At 35.8% G+C, this 21868-nt stretch overlaps 1 protein-coding gene across 4 annotated transcripts in view; it reads right to left on the reverse strand.

The window, feature by feature from the left end:
* Positions 1-261: 261 nt before the first annotated feature.
* CNBD1 (cyclic nucleotide binding domain containing 1) overlaps positions 262-21868 on the reverse strand; it is a 409712-nt gene continuing 388105 nt past the window's right edge. For all 4 annotated transcript variants that reach the window (XM_070630351.1, XM_070630350.1, XM_070630348.1 and 1 more), the window contains 2 exons: positions 14352-14411; positions 262-556 (listed from right to left, as the gene is read on the reverse strand). In XM_070630351.1, the coding sequence (XP_070486452.1) occupies positions 440-556; positions 14352-14411 (177 nt within the window). In that variant the 3' untranslated portion in view covers positions 262-439. The remainder of the gene's footprint in view (positions 557-14351; positions 14412-21868) is intronic.

The raw sequence follows: 21868 nt of genomic DNA on the forward strand, positions 1-21868 counted from the left end.
CTATACAATTCATAGAAAATGGGCTGTGCTTTGCAAACAAGTTCAAGATGGATGCTATTTTTGTTTCAATTTTCTACTTAATCCAATGAGCCAAAGCATAGTACTTAATTTAAATACATTAATTGAGATTTAAATGTCAGAAATTTAAAAAATTTTGGTCTTCTAAAATTTTTTATGGAAGATATTTTATCTCCTTTTATGATACAAGATTCTAATAAAGAGAAAACCAGCCAAAAAATGAATAGAAAAATGATCCAATTGTCCAATACAAATACATTAGTAGGAATTTATTTATATGAGTAAATTAGTAGGAAGCTGAGCGGCAAAAAGAAATAGAGGTGTAAGGTAATTTGGTAGACCATTATCGTGATTTTAAGTGAAAAACTTAAAAAAATTAATAATCCATGCTGAAATCCTAGCTTCTTATGAGTTGGTATCTTTAATAACTAATTAGAGTGTCCTTGAGATTTCGAGGAATGCTTGTCCACTGGTGGCTCCATTTTCCAAAGCCTGGAATAATTCCACCATAATACAAGGATTCTTTGATCGTCTTATCCTGGAAAGAAAGGATTATTCAAAATAATTAATCCCATCATCCCTAAACTTTAAAACTTGTAATAGCATGAATTCCATAGAGAAACAAATAAAAAACAAAAAAAGAACCTCCCTTAAAACTTTTAAGGATACAATTTTTACCTAAGCAAAATCCATAAAAAACATAATTTATATACAATTTATATTAAATGAAACTCCTTCCATTCATATCTATAAATTATTTCTCAATGAAGCGAATTATCTTTTTAAAGTTTTAAAAACAAGGATATGAGGAGAAATTATAAATTTGAATTTATAAAGCGTGTTTTTTTCCTGAGATCCTTAAATTCTTTGTATGTGGCCTTTAGCTGATTCTCCTGTTACTGATATTAAGCAGATAACACAGAATTATTTGCTCTCTTTTTATCATTTGCCAAGGTCATAAACTCTTATAATAACTGGAGCAGCTTGCATTATTATTTAAATATTTGGCGCCTCCCTTTGGAGGCCCCTCATGTGGGTAACTCCCCTTGGTGCCCCTCCATAGAGGAGCCTTGGGTCTCTCCACCTCATTGATGCCAGGGGGGCCATTAACTTGTTTTGGTCAACACAATGAGAGAAGACATGAGGTGTGCCATATCTGAGAAGGAGCTCCAGGAGCCACTGAGTGTCCTGTACACTGTTTCTCTTTTCTCATGTGAGAGGACACTCTGGGTCCCAGCATAGCGCAGACATGCAGTCAACCTGTGATGGGCAACAGAAAGTCCCTGAGGGTTTAGGAGTGGTTTGCACCATGGTGAAATTTAGCCTAACCTTGAGAATGACATTAATGTTTTAAAAACATATCTTATTCTACATTTGGTTTTGTTTATATTGACTTTCTTATGAAAACAGAGGATGAAGTAAAAGCCATGGAGAGTAAGTGATATTTATAAATAAGTAAAGGGAGCGAGCTGGTGTTGACTGTCTACTACATCTCAATCAATCAACCCTCACCAGACACTGACAGACGGGGAGTATTTGATTGGTTTTTAGGTGAGGACACCAAGGCAGTTTTTAATAAAAATTTCTAGTTCACCCCCAGAGTTGATGTGAATAATTACATAACATGTTACTTAAATATATATAATAATAAAATTATATTTAATTCTTGGAGGACAAACATTTTGCAACTATTAGAACAAAGCAACTATCTATAAAACAACTATGAAGTCACTAATATTCAAGTTAACATTAATTTAATTTGAAAGTATATATACTTACTTGTAAAACATAAAATATATACATAAATATGGTTAAGCTGAAACTATATCAGGGCCTGAGAAAATAAATATGGTGCCTATTGTTACAGCATAACTCTTTGTTTGTTTTTGTTTCTAGTTCAAGATGTTTATACTATTGTGTGCAGCATATTACTCTAATTCTTATACCAGATTTCTTCATTTAAAGGACTGAAAAACTATTTTTTCCATTTAACATCCTACCATCAGGTTTTTTTCCACTCAACTGGCACAAAGGAAAAAATTACACATTAAATGTGTTAGCTTTTTTTCCCATGAAACTTGGATAATTAAAACAATCCTAATCAAAAACAGAGAGAATGCATCTCAGGACAGGAAACAGATACTTAAAAAGAGGTAATCCAAATAGTTCAGGATACATTTATATTAATTTTTTTGTTAACCTTAAAAGTAACAAGCAGCACTAATATACAGATTTTCAATGAAAATAAGAGATATATGATATCATACAGTCATGAATGGTTTCATCAAGATCTAAACATATGGAACCTAAGAAACCAGCGTCCATAGGTTGAGAAATCCCTCATTAAGGCTGGGGAGATGTTAAGTAACCTGCAAGTCATACAGCTCAAAAGTGGTGGTGCCCGGATGTGAATCCACTTCAGTCTTCTCTTTATGTTACCACAAAATAAGGGCTCCAAATATAGCATAAGCCTATTTAAGTAAATAATTCAAAAAACCAGCAAAACGTATGATCTGATAATAAGGATTGAAAAGTAAAAAGGAAGAAAAGTGCTGGCCAAAAGGATAGCAGAATGTCACAGAAATATATATATGGCGACTATGAATCATGGATTCTTTGCTGTCAGAAGTAAACACCAACAGAAATAATATTTTTTTGGAATTAGTGATAAACTGTTTTATATTTGCTTATTTATCTTTCATTTATATTGCTATATTTGCAGAACGATTGGCAATAACTTACAATAAAGATGAGGTAAAAACAAGGAAGAACAATAAAGCCAGGAAAATGGACAATTCATAGAACAGAAGGAAAATAATAAAATAAGAACATGGGTTTAATAAAAGTTACTGCACAAAATTGCGACTTTATAGTCAGCTAAGTTAAGATGGTATTTTATAAATTTTATGATTCCCATTTCCGAATAAAACAAATCTATTTCTCAAAGTATTGTTAGACACCATTGATGATAAGATATACTATAAATTTAATAACAGTTTTTTCAGGAGAAGGTAAACTCATTCCATGGTCCTAAACCATACTCTGCTATAGAGCATAAAAAAGTAACAATCTTTTTATTTTTCTAAGTTAGATTTAATCTACTCCAAAAATTCGCTCCCTGGACTTATGCAAAATTGGATTTAGTCAGTCTTACATATCACTTCCATTCTATTCAGAATAGTGTAAATGTCATGGGGCTAACGCAATTTAAGCCTTGGAGGAGGAATGTCTGGTTTCTCTGCATGGTCACTAGTGGCAAGCTCTGCTTTGAGCCCATTCACCCCTTAAGCCTGGGTGACTCTGACACTCGTGAGACATCATCATCTGCAGTCCATCCTCTCCGGGCGCACCACACACTTATTCTCTCTGAATTGTGCCACTGCAGTAGGTACTGTGGGGGAGCTGGCACCAGTCCTCTTTCCTGTGGAACATATAAAACTCCAATTCCTCCGGAAATTTTTCAAGAAAGCTCTTCAAATACTTCTCTATTCTTTCAGCATCCACCAACCACATGGAAACCATTCTCTAAATCTTCTCCTTCTCTGGATTGACAGTAAACATTTTCCTACTAAAGCCCCCTTATAAACACAATGGGGATGGAAGCTGGAAAATTGAATGCTAGCAACATTCATTTTATTCTTAGTAATTTATTTTGTTAGATATACGTTGTTTAAAGGGCTAAGTCTTAAGAACACTCAAAGTTAGGTTTTCTTGATTTATTATTGTTGTTATGTTAGACTTGGTAAGTAGGGTGTTACTATTTATTCAGTTTAGGTCATTAATTTTTAATTATTAAAGGTAGATAAAATGGAAAATTAAAAAAATTACCTTTCTCCAAAATTAGGGAATTAGAATATGGTCTAAAATATATTCATTTGTCTTATGCCTTTATTCTCTCTCTCCCCCTCTCTCTTTTCTGTGTGGTAAAATATACATAGCATAACATTTACCATTTTAATGTGGACAGCTCAGTAGCATTAAGTACATTCACATTGTTGTATAGCCAAAACTGTTATTTATCTCCAAAACTTTCTGATCATTCCAAATTGAAACTCTGTACCCATTACAGAACTCCTCATTCCTCTCACCCTTGAGCCCCAGGTAACCACTACCCTACCTTCTGTCTCTATGAAAGCAAGATTAAACTCGACTATTCTAGGGACCTCATATTAGTGGAATCATATAATATTTGTCCTTTTTTGTCTAGCTTATTTCACTTAGCATAATGTCTTAAAGTTTCATCCATGTTGCAGCATGTTTCAGAACCTCATTCTCTCCTATGGTATTTTCCTTTATCTGGATAACATGACCCTGTTTGGCAACAAAGCTGAGAAAGGAATTGGATTAATGAACTTAGTGGACAGTAAATTAAAACATATCATTTTTTTCATGTGAGAGAGACAGAGAGAAAGAGAGAGAAGATAGATTCTGGGGAGCTAAAATGAAAATGCAGAAGCTGATATTACAGCACTTGCATTTTTTCCATTGCAAGGGAAAATTAATTTGAACACTTTTCAGCACTTTTTCACTTTTGGTTCACGTTGGACACAGAGCTTTTTAGATTTATTGCTTGATTTGAAAACGGACAAAAACTTGTAACAACCTCCATATCCATCCTCTTCTTCCCAAATCTTATGAAAACCAGCAGGTTTTTCTATTAAAGACCTAATCATGCGAACCATGTAAGAAGATGTCATTGTTATAAAACAATGCGGTGAGCAGTGAGGAGAAAGACTGCCAAGTTAAACACAGAGGGCAAATCCGCCTGCGTATTCCCACACCCTTAAACACGTATTCCAGTGTGAACTGCCTGTGAGTTTCTGATGACAGAACTTGGCCCACCAGGCAATCATTCTCAGAAGGACTCAGCTCTTTCCAGAAACTACATTTATATTTCCCAGATGATTATGTCTTTTATCAAAAGCAGCAGTTGAGAAATGGCCAAGCTCAGCATCAGAAAAGTTGTCCAGCTGCAATGACTGGCTTCACCTGCGGATGAATATGAGAAAGGGCAGGAGAGCAAGGCAGTTGTTGGGTTGGAATTCTCAAGAATCACATTAAATTCATGTGACCACAGATGGGGAAAAAAAATCTGCGATCATCAGATGGCAAGTGACTTTTTTCTTCAGGAAGTTGAATCGTTTATTTACAAACTAAGTCTGTGTTTTTTTCCTTTGTACTATATGAGGCAAATGTATCAATAAATGCGTAGTACTCAGGACAAAAGTGAAACACACAAATCTGTGCAAATATTATAGCTACAGATATGTCTCTACTTATGTGTCCATAAAAATATACATGTTCTTTAATAGATGTTTGTGGATCCCTCATACACCTTTCTTCCCTATGCAAACTTTATTATAAAACTTATTGGACTTGCAAATATTTTCTCCCACTCCATAGGTTGTCTTTTTCACTTTGTTGATGGTTTCCTTTGTAGTGCAGAAGTTTTTGAGGTTCATATAGTCCCATTTGTTTATTTTTGCTTCTGTTGCCTTTGCTTTTGGTGTCAAATCCAAAACGTCTTTGCCAAGACTGAGGTCAAGTAGCTTACCCCATCCTGTCTTCTAATTGTCTTATGGTTTTTATCTCCTACATTCAAGTCTTTAATCCATTCTGAGCTGATTTTTGTGTATGGTGTGGTCCAGTTTCATTCTTTTGCATGTGGCTGTCTAGCATTCCTGATACTATTTATTGAAAAGACTCCTTTTCCCATTGTTTATTTCTGGCTCCTTTGTTATAAATAAATTGACCATATATGTATGGGCTTATTTCTGGGCTCTCTATTCTGTTCCATTGGTCTATGTGTCTGTTCTTATGCTAATATCATACTGTTTTGATTACTATCACTTTGTAATATAGTTTAAAATCAGGAAGCATGATGTCTTTAGCTTAGTTCTTCTTTCTCGAGATTGCTTTGGCTATTTGGGGTCTTTTGTGGTTTCTACAAATTTTAGGATTGTTTGTTCTATTTCTGTGAAAAATGCCATTGGGATTTTGGTAGGGATTGCACTGAATCTGGAGATCGCTTTGGGTAGTATGGACATTTTAACAATAGTAATTCTTCCAATCCATAAGTACAGTATTTCTTTCCATTTATTTGTGTCTTTTTAAATTTCTTTCATCAATGTCTTATAGTTTCGTTTGTATAGATCTTTGAAGTCCTGGGTTAAATCTATTCTTATGTATTTTACTCTTTTAGATGCAATTGCAAATGATATTGTTTTATTAATTCCTCTTTCTGATAGTTCATTATTAGTCTATAGAAATGTAACTGATTTTTACATATTGATTTTGTATCCTGCAACTTTACTGAATTTGTTTATTACTTCTAACAATTTTTTGGTGATGAGTTTAGGGTTTTCTATATATAATATCATGTCATCTGCAAATAGAGACATTTTACTTCTTCCTTTCCAATGTAAATGCTTTTAATTTCTTTGCAAATCACATATCTCATAGAGAGTTAACACCCAAAATACATAAAGAACCACTCAATAGCAAAAAACCAAACAATCCAATTTAAAAGTGAGAAGGGGAACTGAATACACATTTTTCCAAAGAAGACATCCAAATGATTAACAGCTACGTGAAAAGGTGCTCAACGTCATTAATCATTAGGGAAATGTAAATCAAAGCCACAATGAGAAATCACCTCACACCTGTTAGAATGGCTATCACCAGAAAGACAAGAAGTCGCAAATTCTGGTGAGGATCTGGAGAAATGGGAACCCTTGGGCACTCTTGGTGGGAATGTAAATTGGTGCAGCCACTATGGAAAACAATATGGAGGTTCCTCAAAAAATTAAAAAATAGAACTATCATATGATCCAGGAATCCTATCTCTGGGTATTTATCCAAAGGAAATTAAAACAAGATATTAAAGAGATGTCTGCACTCCCAGTATTCTGCAGTATTATCAACAACAGCCAAGATAGGGAAACAAACTAAGCGTCCATCAACAGATGACAGTTAAAGATGGGTATGTATGTACAATAGACAATTATTCAGCCATGCAAAAGAAGGAAATCCTGCTATTTGTGATGACTGGATGCAACTTGATGGCTTTATGCTGAGAGGTAAGTCAGACAGAGAAAGACAAATACTGTGTGGAATCACTTTTATGTGGAATCGTAAAAAAAAGAAAAAGTCAAACTGATGGAAACAGAGAATAGAAAAGTGGTTGCCTGCAGCTAGGGAGTGGGGGAAATAGGGAGAGGCTGGTAAAGGGCACTAACTTTCAGTTATAAGATGAATAAGGTCTGAGGATCTAATGCAGAACATGGTGACTACAGTTGATAACACTGGATTGTATAGCTGAAATTTGCTGAGAGAGTAGAACCGAATATTCTTACCAAAAAAAGAAAAAAGATAAATATGTGAGGTGATGGGTGTGTTAATTAACTAGATGGGGGGGGGGAATCCTTTCACATTGTATACATATATCAGGTCACTACAATGTACACTTTCAGTATTTTACAATTTTATGTCAATTATACCTCAATAAAGCTGAAATAATAATAAAAAAAAGAAGCTTAGAAATTTGAAGACTACTCAGCTGACTTAGCTTCCTGAAGCTATTACCAGTCCGTGCATCATCCTGACTATAAAAGTGCACCCTGGAACCTTGTGACTTTTACTGGCTGCATGGGTGTCTCATTACACCATGAGGATGAGGTCCAAAAGTCCACTTATTGTTGACGTGCATACTCTGTTGGTGCTATTTTGTGAACCCACTTGCCTGTTCTCGTACCTAAGAAATTACTGCAAGGCTCAGAGACCAACTCCCTTCCTCCCCTTTGCTTGGGGTATGCATCTCAAATTCTGAATCTCATCCTTGAATTTTTCATCCTCCTCCCGCTGATGAATGGACACCAGCCCTTTGCATATAATAGATGCAATCTGCCTATGTACAATTTAGGCAGATGCTATATCATTGACTAGTACTTTAAATAACTTTTGAATTACAACTGGTCTGAAGAAGTACTTATATCTTCGTACCAAGAATCAAGGAAGCGGTCTGGGGTTTTCCATTAGAGGGAGAATCACAGACTGTGCATATTCAAGATAAGACATTACGATGCATAATGCACAAAATTAGCATTAACACTTCTTTCCATAGAAAAGAGAAAAATAAGGACATTATAACTGCTTGCTTGGTTACTTTGAGTTCTATTATGTTACTAGTCCACAAGTTCCAGATCATAGATTGAGATCTAAAATAAATTATAAGCTTTGAAAGAAAAAGCTTCACAATAGCTAGCAACTTCCGCGTTTAAGAAGTGTTGAAAATAAAAGAGAAACAATTAGAACTGGAAAAGTCCCTCATATTTAGTTAGCTCTTAGTAAGCAAACCTCAAATAAAGTAATGAATTGAAGGGCATTTTAATCGGATAGAAAATGAGGTGAATCTAGAATTATTTTTCTAAGGGTAGAGCTTATGTGGTCAACTGCACACACAAAACATTAGTAGGCTGGTATGTGAGTATATTCACACAGACAAATTAAAAAAGAAATAAAAAGGATTGTCAAAGGAAAAATTGTTAGATGAACCTGTTATTCCACCTCATACGCTTTTTTCTCTTCCTCTACAGCATCCTTTAGAGAACTTCTCAAAATGTTGTGTATACACTTATTTGTGTCTTTGCTTCTGTAATTTTTGTTTCTCCCGTTAGAGAGATCCAGGAGCTGCATAAAGCAGGGCCTGTTTCATTTACGTTGACCCCTGATTATTCAGCCAGACACACATTAATGCTCGATAAAAATTAGCAAATTATAGGGCTGGCCGCTTGGCCGAGTGGTTAAGTTTGCGCGCTCCGCTGCAGGCGGCCCAGTGTTTCGTTGGTTCGAATCCTGGGCGCGGACATGGCACTGCTCATCAAGCCACGCTGAGGCAGCGTCCCACATGCCACAACTAGAAGGACCCACCCCGAAGAATATACAAGTATGTGCCGGGGGGGCTTTGGGAAGAAAAAGGAAAAAAAAATAAAATCTTTAAAAAAATTAGCAAATTATATGAATTTTTATTCCTTTTTACATTTCAGAAGATAATGAGTCCTTTGAATTATGCAGATATTCACCCATTTTTATCATCTAAGTAATGACACTGAAGGCCTGCTGGCTCATGTTCTGCTCTGGACATACGTCTGTGAATGCGACCTTACCTTCAAGGAGCCTAAAATCTGGAGGAGGAGACAGGCAGAAGGAGAATTTCAAACAATGAGAAAATGTTCTCAAAGAGAGATGCAACAAACAAAGAAAGCTTCAATTCACCATTTGAAAGCCACAGATACACTTCAAGGGGTTAATCATTAATATTTCTTTTCATAATAATCCTGAGACGAATAAGCAAATATGAATTTTATGATAAAAAGATCAAGCAATAATTGGTATAATGGAAAAGAAAATTTTCACTTCTCAATAACATATTCCAGCTCAGTCATGATGACCAGCCTGAGGCACGAGTTCAATTAACATAATAATTTGGTGCAGAGACTTGGGCGTAACGAGTGAAATTTAATTTAGTGGTCTCATGTTAATCACTGAGGGTCCAGAAGAGAGCAACAAAATAATTTTAAACAAAGAAAATAAGATTTATGAAGGGAACTGAAGGAACTAATGAAATACAGCCTAGAGAAGAGAAGACTAAAATGGTATTTCATTTCACTTGAAGGGTAGAATCGAGGCGTGACAGTCGGGCCAAAGAACCGGGGTGAATGTGGATTGAAACGTGAGCCAATACTCAAAAGTGTATATGCAGCTGGGGAATTTGACACAGATTTACTTAAAATTAGTTTTTTCCCCGTAGAATTAAGTCGTTTTGACCCTGGCCTTACAAAGAAGTCACTTACACTGGCTACAACATAAGGGAGTGGAAATTCTTTGTTTTGTTTTCTTTGTATTTCTACAGAGTTAATTTTGTTATTTTTTGAGTTGTGCCTTTTCAGCCCAATATGGAGATATGCAGTAAGTTGTATCCATTCTGCCTCTTCTTGAAAGTAATAGGCAGTTAATATTCTCAGATGAATTCAAGATGCTTAAGTATAAAGACTAATTAAAATAAATATAAACAACTGTAACAAATGCCATTAATCATTTAATATGCCCAGTAAAAATTAGACTACCAGTGCTTGCCTGCTGGACCCCTTTTCCAAAATTCCTAAAACCTTTTAATCCATGAAAATTATAGCGAGGGACCACACTTGAGTCCATGATTTGGATTTTTATTTTTGCAACACACTGAATATTTACATTAAAAATTTCTGAATACAGTTTGAAAATTAATATGGAGTGATCCCTTCAGATATTTTGGAATGCAATTTCATTCTAATTTTTGTAGTGTTTTTATTTGCTTCAGTTCTTTTTATGTGAAACTAGATTTCTACTCTGATTCATAACTCTTTTATTATTTCATTCCAAAGGATTACATTAACCAAAAACCAAAACCAAAAAATCCCTATTCTAGAACAAATTTGAGTGAACCATAAAGATGGCAACTATTATTATATCAGCTTTTAGTTCAAACTATTAAAAGTATTCAAATATTTTAGCATATGAAACTAAAATGTGATAAAAACATTAGAAAAGCATTTACTTATCAAATTATCTTTTTTCAGGTCCATATTCAAATTAACACCAAGTATTTTTTGTTTCCCTGTGTGTTCAATGCTATTCTGTTTTGTATGGTCTCTCTTTGCAAATACCTTAAAATATACTTTAAAAAGAGAGAAGAAGACACGTACAAAACATTTAGCAAATAATAGTTCAGTACACAGCCAAGCATGTAACCATAAGTTATAGACCATAAGAACTCATTAAGAAAGGACTACCCATGGGAGCTGGGGCAGTCCAGGAAGGTTTGATACCATGTGGTGGGTGTTGTGACCTCAAGGAAGACTAAGATCTCAAATTAGTTAAGAAGAGTGAGGGAAAGTACAAAGAACAAAGCCAAATGAGAATTTGTGCTGGAAGAGCAAGAAAACTAAACTGAATGAATGGTCAGAAAGGAAGAATCTTGGGAGGGATAATTAAGCACAAAAAGATGAATGTTTGTTTGTTTGAGGAGTTCAAACTTCTCTGAATAGCAAAGGGCTTTGACTAGAGACAGGAATGGCAAAAAAAAAAAAAAAAGAAAAAACAGGTGGTAGGCCTGTCTGGGATATATTGTCAGACCGAATAAAATAAACAAGCATAGAAAACAAACAGTTTTCATCAGAAAAGTTAACTTAGGAGAACCAGAAAGAATATACGGCAAATCCTGAATTTGTTTTGGTTGTTGTTAGCAATACTGAGAAATGATTATTTCCTTCCAAATTTCTACCTTTTACTTAATTTTCCGTAAATATCCATAATCCACCTCTCCTGATTCCAGGCCTCCAGCCAGTCCTGGTGGAACGGCTCCGTATCTTGTCACTTCCTTTATTCTCGGGAGATTCTTAAAAGCCACAGTTTTCTGGGCCTACTTGTTAAATCAGGTTTGTGTAAGTGCAAATCTCACAGATGTCAGTGTCTCACTGGTGTGCTGGGCAGGCTGACGTCCCATGAAAGCCAACCATGTGCATTTCCTCCAACTGCACTCACGGTGACATCATGTTGGGAGTTTGAAATTGACTACGATGGGAATATTTACACCGTGAAAATTAGCGCATGCTACAAATCAAGGGCTTTTGTTTTGTTTAGGGGGTAGTTTGTTAAACATTGATTAGCACACCATTGTGTTCAACAATGTATTTTCCCATACGCTTTCCAATTGGTTCTTAGTTTCAGATTTTATAAATCAATCAGAAAAATGTCTCTAGAGTGCCAATACGGTGTAAGGCTGCTGGGCTAGAAAGCATGGACACGAAAGCTCAATCTTTTCTTGTTAGTGCTGTGAAATCCGACGTGCTCACCCTCACAGGATTCTTTTAAAAAGTCTAGGTGTTCCAATATTCCAGGATGTATACACTACAGGAAAAAAGGGAGGCAAGGTTGAGTTCCATGACAACTTCTTGGTTCCATAACAGATACCCTGCCAGGACCAGTCACCAAATGTTAGGTAATAGGACATTTTTAACAAGAATTCCTGTGGGGTATGAACTTGCACAGTTAGAAAATGATCTAGATTTTAGGACGTGGGACAAGAGCAGCCAGCTTCAGGTACAGCTCTGTGAATCGCTCTTCATAAGCTGTTCCTGCCGTAACTTTAATAAATCTGAGAGTCTGATAAATCCAGCTGGAAGTTCCATGAGTCAGAATCTAAATACGTGATGACAATGTGACAGACAGCAGGGCATCATTAAAGAAACAATAGCTTGAATGAAAGGTCTGAGCTCCTACTTTTTCCAGGGACTCCCCCATGGTAGATTGGGGATGACATCACCAAAGTGAGGGCACCTTTGATCTGGGCCATTTCAGCAGTGAAAGCATCTACTGGAGATACGTCTATCATTCATTCATTCTTCCTAGCTACTGAGTTCCCATTATATGATGAGCGCTGTGCTCGTCAATCTCTCTCCCTTATTGAAATCACAGGGTAGTAGTGAAGCTGACAATAAGAATTTACCAATTAGCTCAGGTAAAGGTGTTTCAGACAAGAGAGAGAACAGCCTTTTAGAGAACTGAAGGAAAGTCCGTAGGGTAGCAGATTTTGGTAGGGGCAAAATTCCTACAAAGTCATGTACAAATTTTTAAAAGCAAATTTGGATTTCTTGAATGGAAATTGAAAAGTATTAAAATATTTTAATTTATTTATTGTTTTTGTGTATAGGATTAAAAGAGGATCAGATTTTATTTTAGGAAAAACTGGAATTTACAAAGAAAAATGCTATATATTTCAACAATAGACTTAGTTTTAATTTTTTTACTAAATTATAATATTTCGAGCAATGTAAATCTCTGGTGGGAGCTAAATCAGCGTTCATTGACTGACAAGAATGTGAACAAACTCGTAAAAACCAGCTTATCGAGAACACAGAGTTAGGAATTTATCAAGGCAAGAGCACACTGTCACTCTGCCAAGGATGGCATCATTGCCGATGGTTATGGGAGGTAGTATTTTGACGTGGGAATTCATCCCATGCTTTGTTTCACTGTTCTTCTCTTAACAGAAATAAATATTTGGAAAGTTTTTCTGACACACCCATTCTTACTGCATGGGTTGATGTCCCCACCCTACCCTATATACCCACAACACAAAGGAGAAATAAATATTGGGCTTAAAGTCACGCAGATGTTGTGCTGCACTCACCTATGCTCATCCAGATCCAGAGCTTAAGATTGAGCTGCTTGAAGAACCTTTACCTTTTCTTCTATTTATTTGAGGAGCCCATTAGAGTATTTTTTTTTTTTTATGAAATGCTCTATTTAAAATCTCTGCCTGTTATTTTTACTTTCTGTTGATCCTGTGGTGTCTCATACCACATTAATCTACCATGTCAGCTAGAAAAATAAAGAGGCTGCTACTTTAAAAGGTGGTGTGTTGTCTTAGGTCTTTATGTTGTGTTCTTTATAAATTTTCTACATATACTGGAGACCGTGTGTCTCAGCTTTGCCACAATCTCCAGAGTTATCCCTTTTCATGTTCCTAAATACAATTAAAGATATACACATATGAAATCTCTAAAGGGTTTCACCCAGTCTGTATATTTTATAGAAGCTGTTGGATAAGTTATGGTGAAGATAGTGATGACGATGATGGTGATAACAGTGATGATAATTTTGACAATTTCTCAAAATGCCAAAAGTTTGGATTAATCCCATGGCGGTGTGAAAATCACCATAGCCACTAGTCTTTCTTTTGACATATATATTACAAAACAACTATAGTCTCATCCTCATTTGCCAAGTGCATTCTATAGCCCTCATAGAAAGCACAGTAAAATCACAAAGAACTTGTTGAATCTGGAATTGGGCAAATCAAGGTCATCTTCCTGGAAGTTATACTATCTGTGCTACTTGAACCAGTTCCTCAACCTCCACAGTTCTTGGTTTCTGCTTCCATAAAATAAGAAAAGCAACAATTGTAGTTAAAGGGGTTAAACAATACAGCACATATAAATGGTTCGGCGTGCAGTAGCTACTTACGGATATTCTTCCTTCTAAATTTGGAGGGAAAAAATGGAGTTACTATAACTTCATTTTAAACATTTCTTACAAGACTGTATTAAGCCATAAAGAATTAAACAATATATTTTTCAGTGGTAATATTTTCCTCAACACCCATGTATTATAATTACTTCCTTTACATTAATATGCATACTCTCTGAAAAAGTTATCACTAATTTAATATAGGTTACCATAGGAAAGAATGATTAGCTATCCTATACATTTGGTTGCCATATATAGTATTGTACCTTGAAGTTTTCCCATTCCTTTTGTTTTTCTTCTTGCAAATATTCATTTTTGACATCCTCCTATAAGAAAATATAAGATTTGATTGATTAAATGACAGTATTCTTTTTCAATTATTTAGTATTCTGCACTGTGATTCAAACCACTAAATTTATAATCAAAGCAAATTTTGAACATGTACAACTGTGGGCAGCTGGGAAATATCAGAGGAGTTGAATAGGCACACAGTAGAAAGAGATGGAATAACATATCTGAGCAATGCATCAGATATGAAGACAGTCAGATCTTCAATGACAAATAGGGTCTTGAAATAAAGTTCTATTAGTAGATTATAATGAATAAACGTCATATATATACATACAATTTAATTATACTGTATTTATATAAAGCAAGACACACACACAGAGTCTTTCCAAGTATCCTTGTATCTTAATAACACTTCTATTTTATAAAATAGAGAGCTAAGAAACAGAGGGGTGAAATTAGAACTGTTCCACATGTTTAAAATAAAGGTATGCTTATCATGGTCTCTACGGTGCTAATAAAACTAGAATTATAATTCCATTTCTTCTGCATATATCATCTTTTTTGTTTTTATTACTTTAAATTCAAATTGTGGACCTAATTAGTGAATATAAGTCTACATATATGGTGAATAAACGCTTACATAATATGTATATAAAAATTAAAACCAACAACTATCTTACTCATAGTCCCTTACAGACCTTTTGGTTAGCAAATGTAAAAAGACATTTTAGAAGGACATGATTACACGTCTATTAATTGTATATATTTCAGAAGGACACAATTAAACACATGAATAAAAAAGAGGTTTCTTAAGCAGAAAAAAGAGTGCACCACTTAACATTCCAACCCTTCACATAGGTACCTATAATCATACATTATGGCCTCTTTATGATCAAAATGAATCAAATCATAATGAATTTGGTTTCATACATTATCACATATAATAAGGATATGAAAGATACATAATGTACAACAGCTTATTTCTCTTCTGGAATACGGTCTTTCACACAAATTAGTAAACATCCAGTGGTCCAACATAATGGAAAATAAGTTGCCATAGTTAATAAAATAATCACATAAACAAACTGAGAGTAATTCACATGGATTATTCATTTTCACCAAACATATATGGACTCAAACTACTAAACATAACTCAAACCTTGGTAATTCAGCATGCACATAAGTACCTTATCTTGTTCTTTATTTATGTTTTTACTTTAGTATTCAGAAAACATCAGTTTACAATGATTCCCAGTTGATAAATGCTGTATAAAACTACTTTCATTTTGTTTGAAGATTGTGATAATCCAGCAATCTCTTTTGAAATCAGGACTGCAATGACTCCCAGGGGCGAAGCCAATTTTAGGATTAATGATAGCAGCTATGGCTTTCCTGACACTACTGTTCCTCATACAAGAATGATCTGTTGGATAACTTCACATCGTAGAATAACTAATGACCCCATTCTCTTTTTGGCAGTCCAAATGGGACATCTTTCAATGAAAACAAAACACAGATGTTCAACATTAGCAGACGTCCAGGGTGACGCACCCCACAGATGAAGGGAGTGGGAACCCTAGATCCTCTCGGATGTGTCAGAAATGCTGATCGGTGAATCTAAGATTTCCTAGTAGCATATCTGGTTTCGTAAGAGCAGAATTTTGTTCACATATTAGATAATGATATCCTTTCATGGTCCACTCTCCACACAGCTGCCAACACTAATTTTCTTTCAAAAATAATGGTAATGATCCATTAGATTTTTTAAACTATAATTAATTTTATGATTTTCATACTATTTCTATATAAAAGAACAAAATAAAAGACTATAACATGCAAAGATAATTTATCTGCACTATCAAAATAAATTCTTAAATGGATCTCTTTTGTTTAAAAATTCCAAATGGCTTCCTCCATTACTCATGTTTAGCCTACTCAGACATCCTCATCTCAGTGTGGACGTCGTGGCTCCACCCTAACTAATTATAAGTGATACTTTAGCCAACACTATTTTTTAATTGAAGTATAAATTACATACAACAAAATGTACCTTTCATATATTTTCTGTTTGATGAGCTTTGAAAATTGTATACGCACGTGTTAGCATTACCCAAAACAAGGTAAGGAACCTCTATCACTCTGGACACTTCCCTCATAAATTTTTCAGTCAAAGCCCTTTTGACAGAGGCCATCACTTTGTGACTTCTACCACTGAAATATGTCCTTTTTGTTTCCAGTTTTGTTCACTTTGCACAATATCTGTAAGGTTCTTTATGTTGTTATGTGTATCATTTATGTTGTTATGTGTTACTTTTCATTGTTGAGTATTCCACTCTATTAATGAACCACACATTATTGATTCATTTTCCTGTTGATGGATATTTGCATTTTCCTATTTTTTTATTCTTAAGACTTAGACTGCTATGAACATTCTTGTAAAAATCTCTTCGTATTCATTTCTTTTTGACCTTTGTGTTAGATACTTAGGAGTGAAAATGCTGACTCGTGGAGGTAGATGCATGCTTAACTTTATAGGAAATGGTCAAAGATTTCTCTAAGCTGGTTGTATAATTTTATACTAACACCAGCAATACACAGTAGCTCCACTTGCTCTCATCCTGCCACATGCCAGCTTGTGACCTCAAAGACATGATGATATTCTCCTATGTTTTCTTCTGGAAGATTTATTGTTCTGGGTTTTATGTTTAAGTGTTTGATCTGCCTTGAATTATTTTTATTCTTTTTTGTTTTTTATAGATAGGGGCTGAGATGCACTTTTTCTCTAGAAACACTCAGTTATACTTTCCTTTTCTCACTTTTAAATTTTAGACATTCTACTGCATATGAAATTGTATCTAATTGTGGTTTTAAACTGGACTTCTCTAAGGATTAAAGATATTGAACACTTTTTCATGTGCTTATTGGTCATTTCCATGACTTCTTTTGTGAAGTGTCTGTTCAAATCCTTTGCCCATTTTATAATTGGGTATTTAATCTTATTTCTGTTGATATAGGAGTAATTTACATATTCTGCAGGTGTGTCCTTATTCAGATTTACATACTGTGCTGATTTTTCCCAGTCTGCGGATTTTCTATGGATTTTACTAATCTTGTCTTTCCATGAACAGATATTGATAATATTGATGAAGACCAGTTCATCATTTTAGAAAAATTGTTATCAGTGATTTTTGTGTCCTAAGAAAGATTTATCCATACCAAGGTCATAAATATATTCTCCTATGTTTTATTCCATAAGTTTATGGTTCTAGGATTTATGTTTGAGTGTTTGATCTTTCTTGAATTTTTCTTTTGCACAGAGTGAAGTTAGAGGTTGAAGTTCCTTTATTCCATAGAAGCCATGATCAAAGCCAGGAGAGGTCCTCTATTCTTAGGGACCCATAAAATTAGATTGGCCCCACCTGGGTGATCCCTCCATCTGAAGGTCCATAAACTTAATTACATCTGAGAGTCCTTTTGTCATGTAAGACAACATATTCATAGGTCCTAGGAAATAGTGAGTGCACATTTTGGGGCATTATTCTGCCAACCACATTTATCTCTTAGACTTTTCCTATTCTTCTGTTTTTTTTCTATCCATTTTTTAAATTTAATTTTCATAGGTGATTTTTTAACAGGGTTAAAAAATAAATAAGAGGTAATAATGAAAAATCTCCCTTCTGTCTTTCAACCCCATTCTATTCCATTCCTGTGTCTCCTAGGTAATTGCTATTCTTATCTTATTTAATTTCCAGAATTTATTTTTGGATTTGTTTATGTATGTATAGGCAATCATAGATTCTTATTTTCAACTTTTTTTACACTAAACATTGCATATTATATGTATTGCTTTGTTTCTTGCCTTTTTACTTTACAATAATATCTAGGAGGTCTTTCCATTTCAATACATTAGGAAATACCTCATTTGTTTTTCACTTCCTTAGCATCCCTTGAATGGATGTACCACTGTTTATTTAACCAGGCTCCGTTGATGAACATTTGGGCAGTCAAAATCCTCTACTCTCAGAGACAATCTTGCATTGAAAAACCTTTAACATTCATCATTTCATGTATGTTCCATTGAGGGTGGTAAATTCCCCAAAGTGGGAATTCTGGGTCAGTGGATATGAGCCTTTTTAATCTTGACAGATATTGACAAATTGCCTTCCATAGATTATAAGAACCCATGTCTTGATATTTCAAATTCATTCACCCTACAAAGGATTAGAAATTCAGCACATTTACATACCTGAGGCTTCCCCTTTGCCACTCCTCACAATTTTTTGTCATATTGTTAGTTCTTCTATTGCTTAATTTCTTAAATTTATATGATATACCTACTGAAACTTCTACTTTTTTTGTTTCTTTTAAGCAATCCAAACCATCATCCCCAGATACTTGAGTATTTCCTACAAACAAGGGCATTTCCCTACATATAGCACAACCATCAAAATCAGGAAACTTTGACTTTTCCACCTTAATGTTACTTTCTTTGTAATTAGGACATTTTGTGGGGAGTTCCTTTGAAATTACGGAAATACCCCATTCTTCTTCAAATTTTCTGTTTATTCATTCATTTATTTATATGAGTTTGGAATCATAGTCTTCAATTTTATTCAAAGGGTTATGATCACTATTACCATTATTTACTTTGGTGCTCAGCTTTTACAGTTGACTAGTGAGCACCTTTCCAGCTGTCTTCTGTGCCCTGTTGACATGTATCTCCATTCCTTGAGTACCTCCTTACTCTTTGGAATACCAAAATACCTCAAGTTCATATTTTAATTTCCTTTCTTCAAGAAGCCCTATTAGTAGGGAATGTTATTCGGAATCCAGGAGCAGCTGCTGTGTGTGTGCACCTTATGGAGTGTCACTGCCCCCAAGCCCTCTCAGTGGATAGAAGTACACACTCACACACACACACACACACTTAAGCCGATCCTCAATACTTTCAATTCCAATGCAATACTAGAGGCTTCATTTTAGTTCTTTTTTTTTTCATATAACTCACTTCTCTAACAGTGAGAACCTGCCTTGAGTTATCCTATTTGATCAGTCCTCCTGTACTAACCAATTTCTCATCATCATCAGTGCCCTTCCTTTAGCCGATTCCCTCCTAAACAGCCCTCGCTCAGACCTTCCACTGTGAGCCAGCTCCCACTCTCTGCTCTGCAGCACCCTCCCAGCAAGCCTGGACGTCACACTCCTACACCAGGTGGTTCCTCAATCAGACAAACTCCTCACTCCACCCGGCTTGACCCTCTGCGCCTTTCCCCTTCCCTGCGAACGTCCTTCTCACCCTGTCCGGGCTCCAACGCTAGAGCCTAGCAGTGCCCCCTGCAAGCTCCCTGCTTCTCTGCTCGAGCTCCCGCGTGCTGGAGCAGCGCTGCTAAGACGAGGCCTTCTCAACCTGCGCGGCACCAGCCCCGCCCCCTCGGCCTCACCCGGCGCATGCTCCACACTGCCAGGGCTCTCAGCACGGCTCCAACTCCTGCGCCAGCCAGGCAGCGGTGCAAGAGGATGCCGCCTGGGCCTGCGTGGGCCTCTGCACCCTCCTCCGGAGGCCTCTTTTCCTCGCTGCACCCTTCCCACCCACCGTGGCTTTAGGACTGAATTGCACAGGAACAGAAGGAAATAGAAGGGGAAAAAAAGAGGAAGTACTCCTACACTTTTTTAATTGCTAATATATATGTATGCGTATATACACACACATATATATGTAAAACTGAGAACAAGCTGCTAGTGAAAAAGATCAGCTGACACTATTTACAACTAAGCTATTTGTTTCAGAGCTTATATTTTGGCGCATATCTAATAATTACGTTGTGAATGCGTGCAAATAAAATATAACTGTTTAAGAAAGAAATGAATTTTTACGTATATTTGTGATGGTCCTAAGTTAGTAAAACTATTTGGTTATTTGGTTATTTCTTGCGGTTTGTTTCTAGCTGTGGAAAAAAAATTCCTGAAAAGTATACTCCCTTTCAGGTAAATAGTTGTGTTTATTTTCAAGGTCTAGTATTAGATTCCACTATTATTCAGAGACTCACGTATTTCGCTAAAATTTCACTGTTGTGAAGAAAAATAAATTGATTTGCTTCTTTCTATTAGGAAACTACAAAAATGAAAATGGAAGAAACAAGTATCTATGAACTGGAAAAATAGGGAAAAAATAAGATGTCAATCTACTATTTATGAGCACGAAGCTGGAGAGAGTGCATAATTTTTAGGTGGGATAAATATCCAGTGGGATATATCCAATTTGACATGGCTGTAAAAATACTAGTGTTGACCATTTCTCCACACCCAGATTCCAGGGAAGTAAAAGAAAAATACTAAAATAAAATCAAATGCACAGCAATGTTGGAAAGGAGAGCAGAACAGACTATAAGATGTTGTATAAGATGGAAAGCATATGGGATCTCACACAGATAATGATAATCTTATATAAATAAATAAATAAATGTTAGTTATTAAAAAAAAATACTTCTCCTACAGAAGGACTATTTGCCTGGGAGACCAGCCAGTTAATGAATATACTAAGTGGTCTCTTTGTTTCTTCACACTCCGGGTGACTCACTTCAGTATGGGTCTTCAGAATAAAGTTAAGTAATTCCACCATTAGAATGGCGACTGGTGAGGTTTAACTCAGAAGGAGCCCAGAGTGGGTTTTGGGTCAGAGAAAGTGGGTAGCATATCCGAGTTTCACACCATTCTGCCAGCATCGGCACTGCCCACATGAGCGCTGGAGGGATCCAGACCAGGCTGCAGATCAGCGGTGAACTCAGCAGTCCCTCTGCTGCCCGCTTTTCCACGTGACCCAGAAGAGCGAAGGCTCCTGTAAACACAATCTGCATTGCTTGGTTTTGTAGGGTCACGCCTGGGTGGAAGATAAGCACACCCACTACCGACGTAGTCTCAGCTACAAATACAGACATAAGTTGAAGCACCATGAAATACATGGGCCATAATAGATATATGATGCTATATCGCATTCTTGGAAATTAAAAACATAACTATGCTTTTTAAAAAATTTAATGCATCAAGTGGATGCTAAAATGGATATAATTGATGATTCACTCAGGTAAGCTTTACGATTGAACTGAGGTTTTATCTTAATACATTAAAAAATACAAAGAAATCAAAATGAAAAGAATGAGAGTCAAGTTAGAAAAGAAAAAACAAATCTAGCATTTTTCAGGTTTCATTTCCCCTGTGCCAGACGGGATAACAGAGTTTCGAGTCTTCACAATACGAGGACCTCAGTGCTCAGATGCCACAACACCTTTCTGAGTTCATCTCCTTCCGCTTCCACGCTTGCTCCTTCCACTCCAGCCACACTGGCCTTTCCTCTGTTCCTTGGGCTTGTTTTCCATGTTCTCACCTCAAATAAGGTTGGGCGTCTACATATGTCTGTCCCTCTCTGTCTGGAACACTCCTCTGTAAAATAAACGTTTGGCGCATCCTCTCACCTCCTTCAGGTCTCTGCTTAAAT

Source organism: Equus przewalskii, chromosome 8, assembly GCF_037783145.1.
Source record: "Equus przewalskii isolate Varuska chromosome 8, EquPr2, whole genome shotgun sequence".
NCBI classification, from domain to species: Eukaryota; Metazoa; Chordata; class Mammalia; order Perissodactyla; family Equidae; genus Equus; species Equus przewalskii.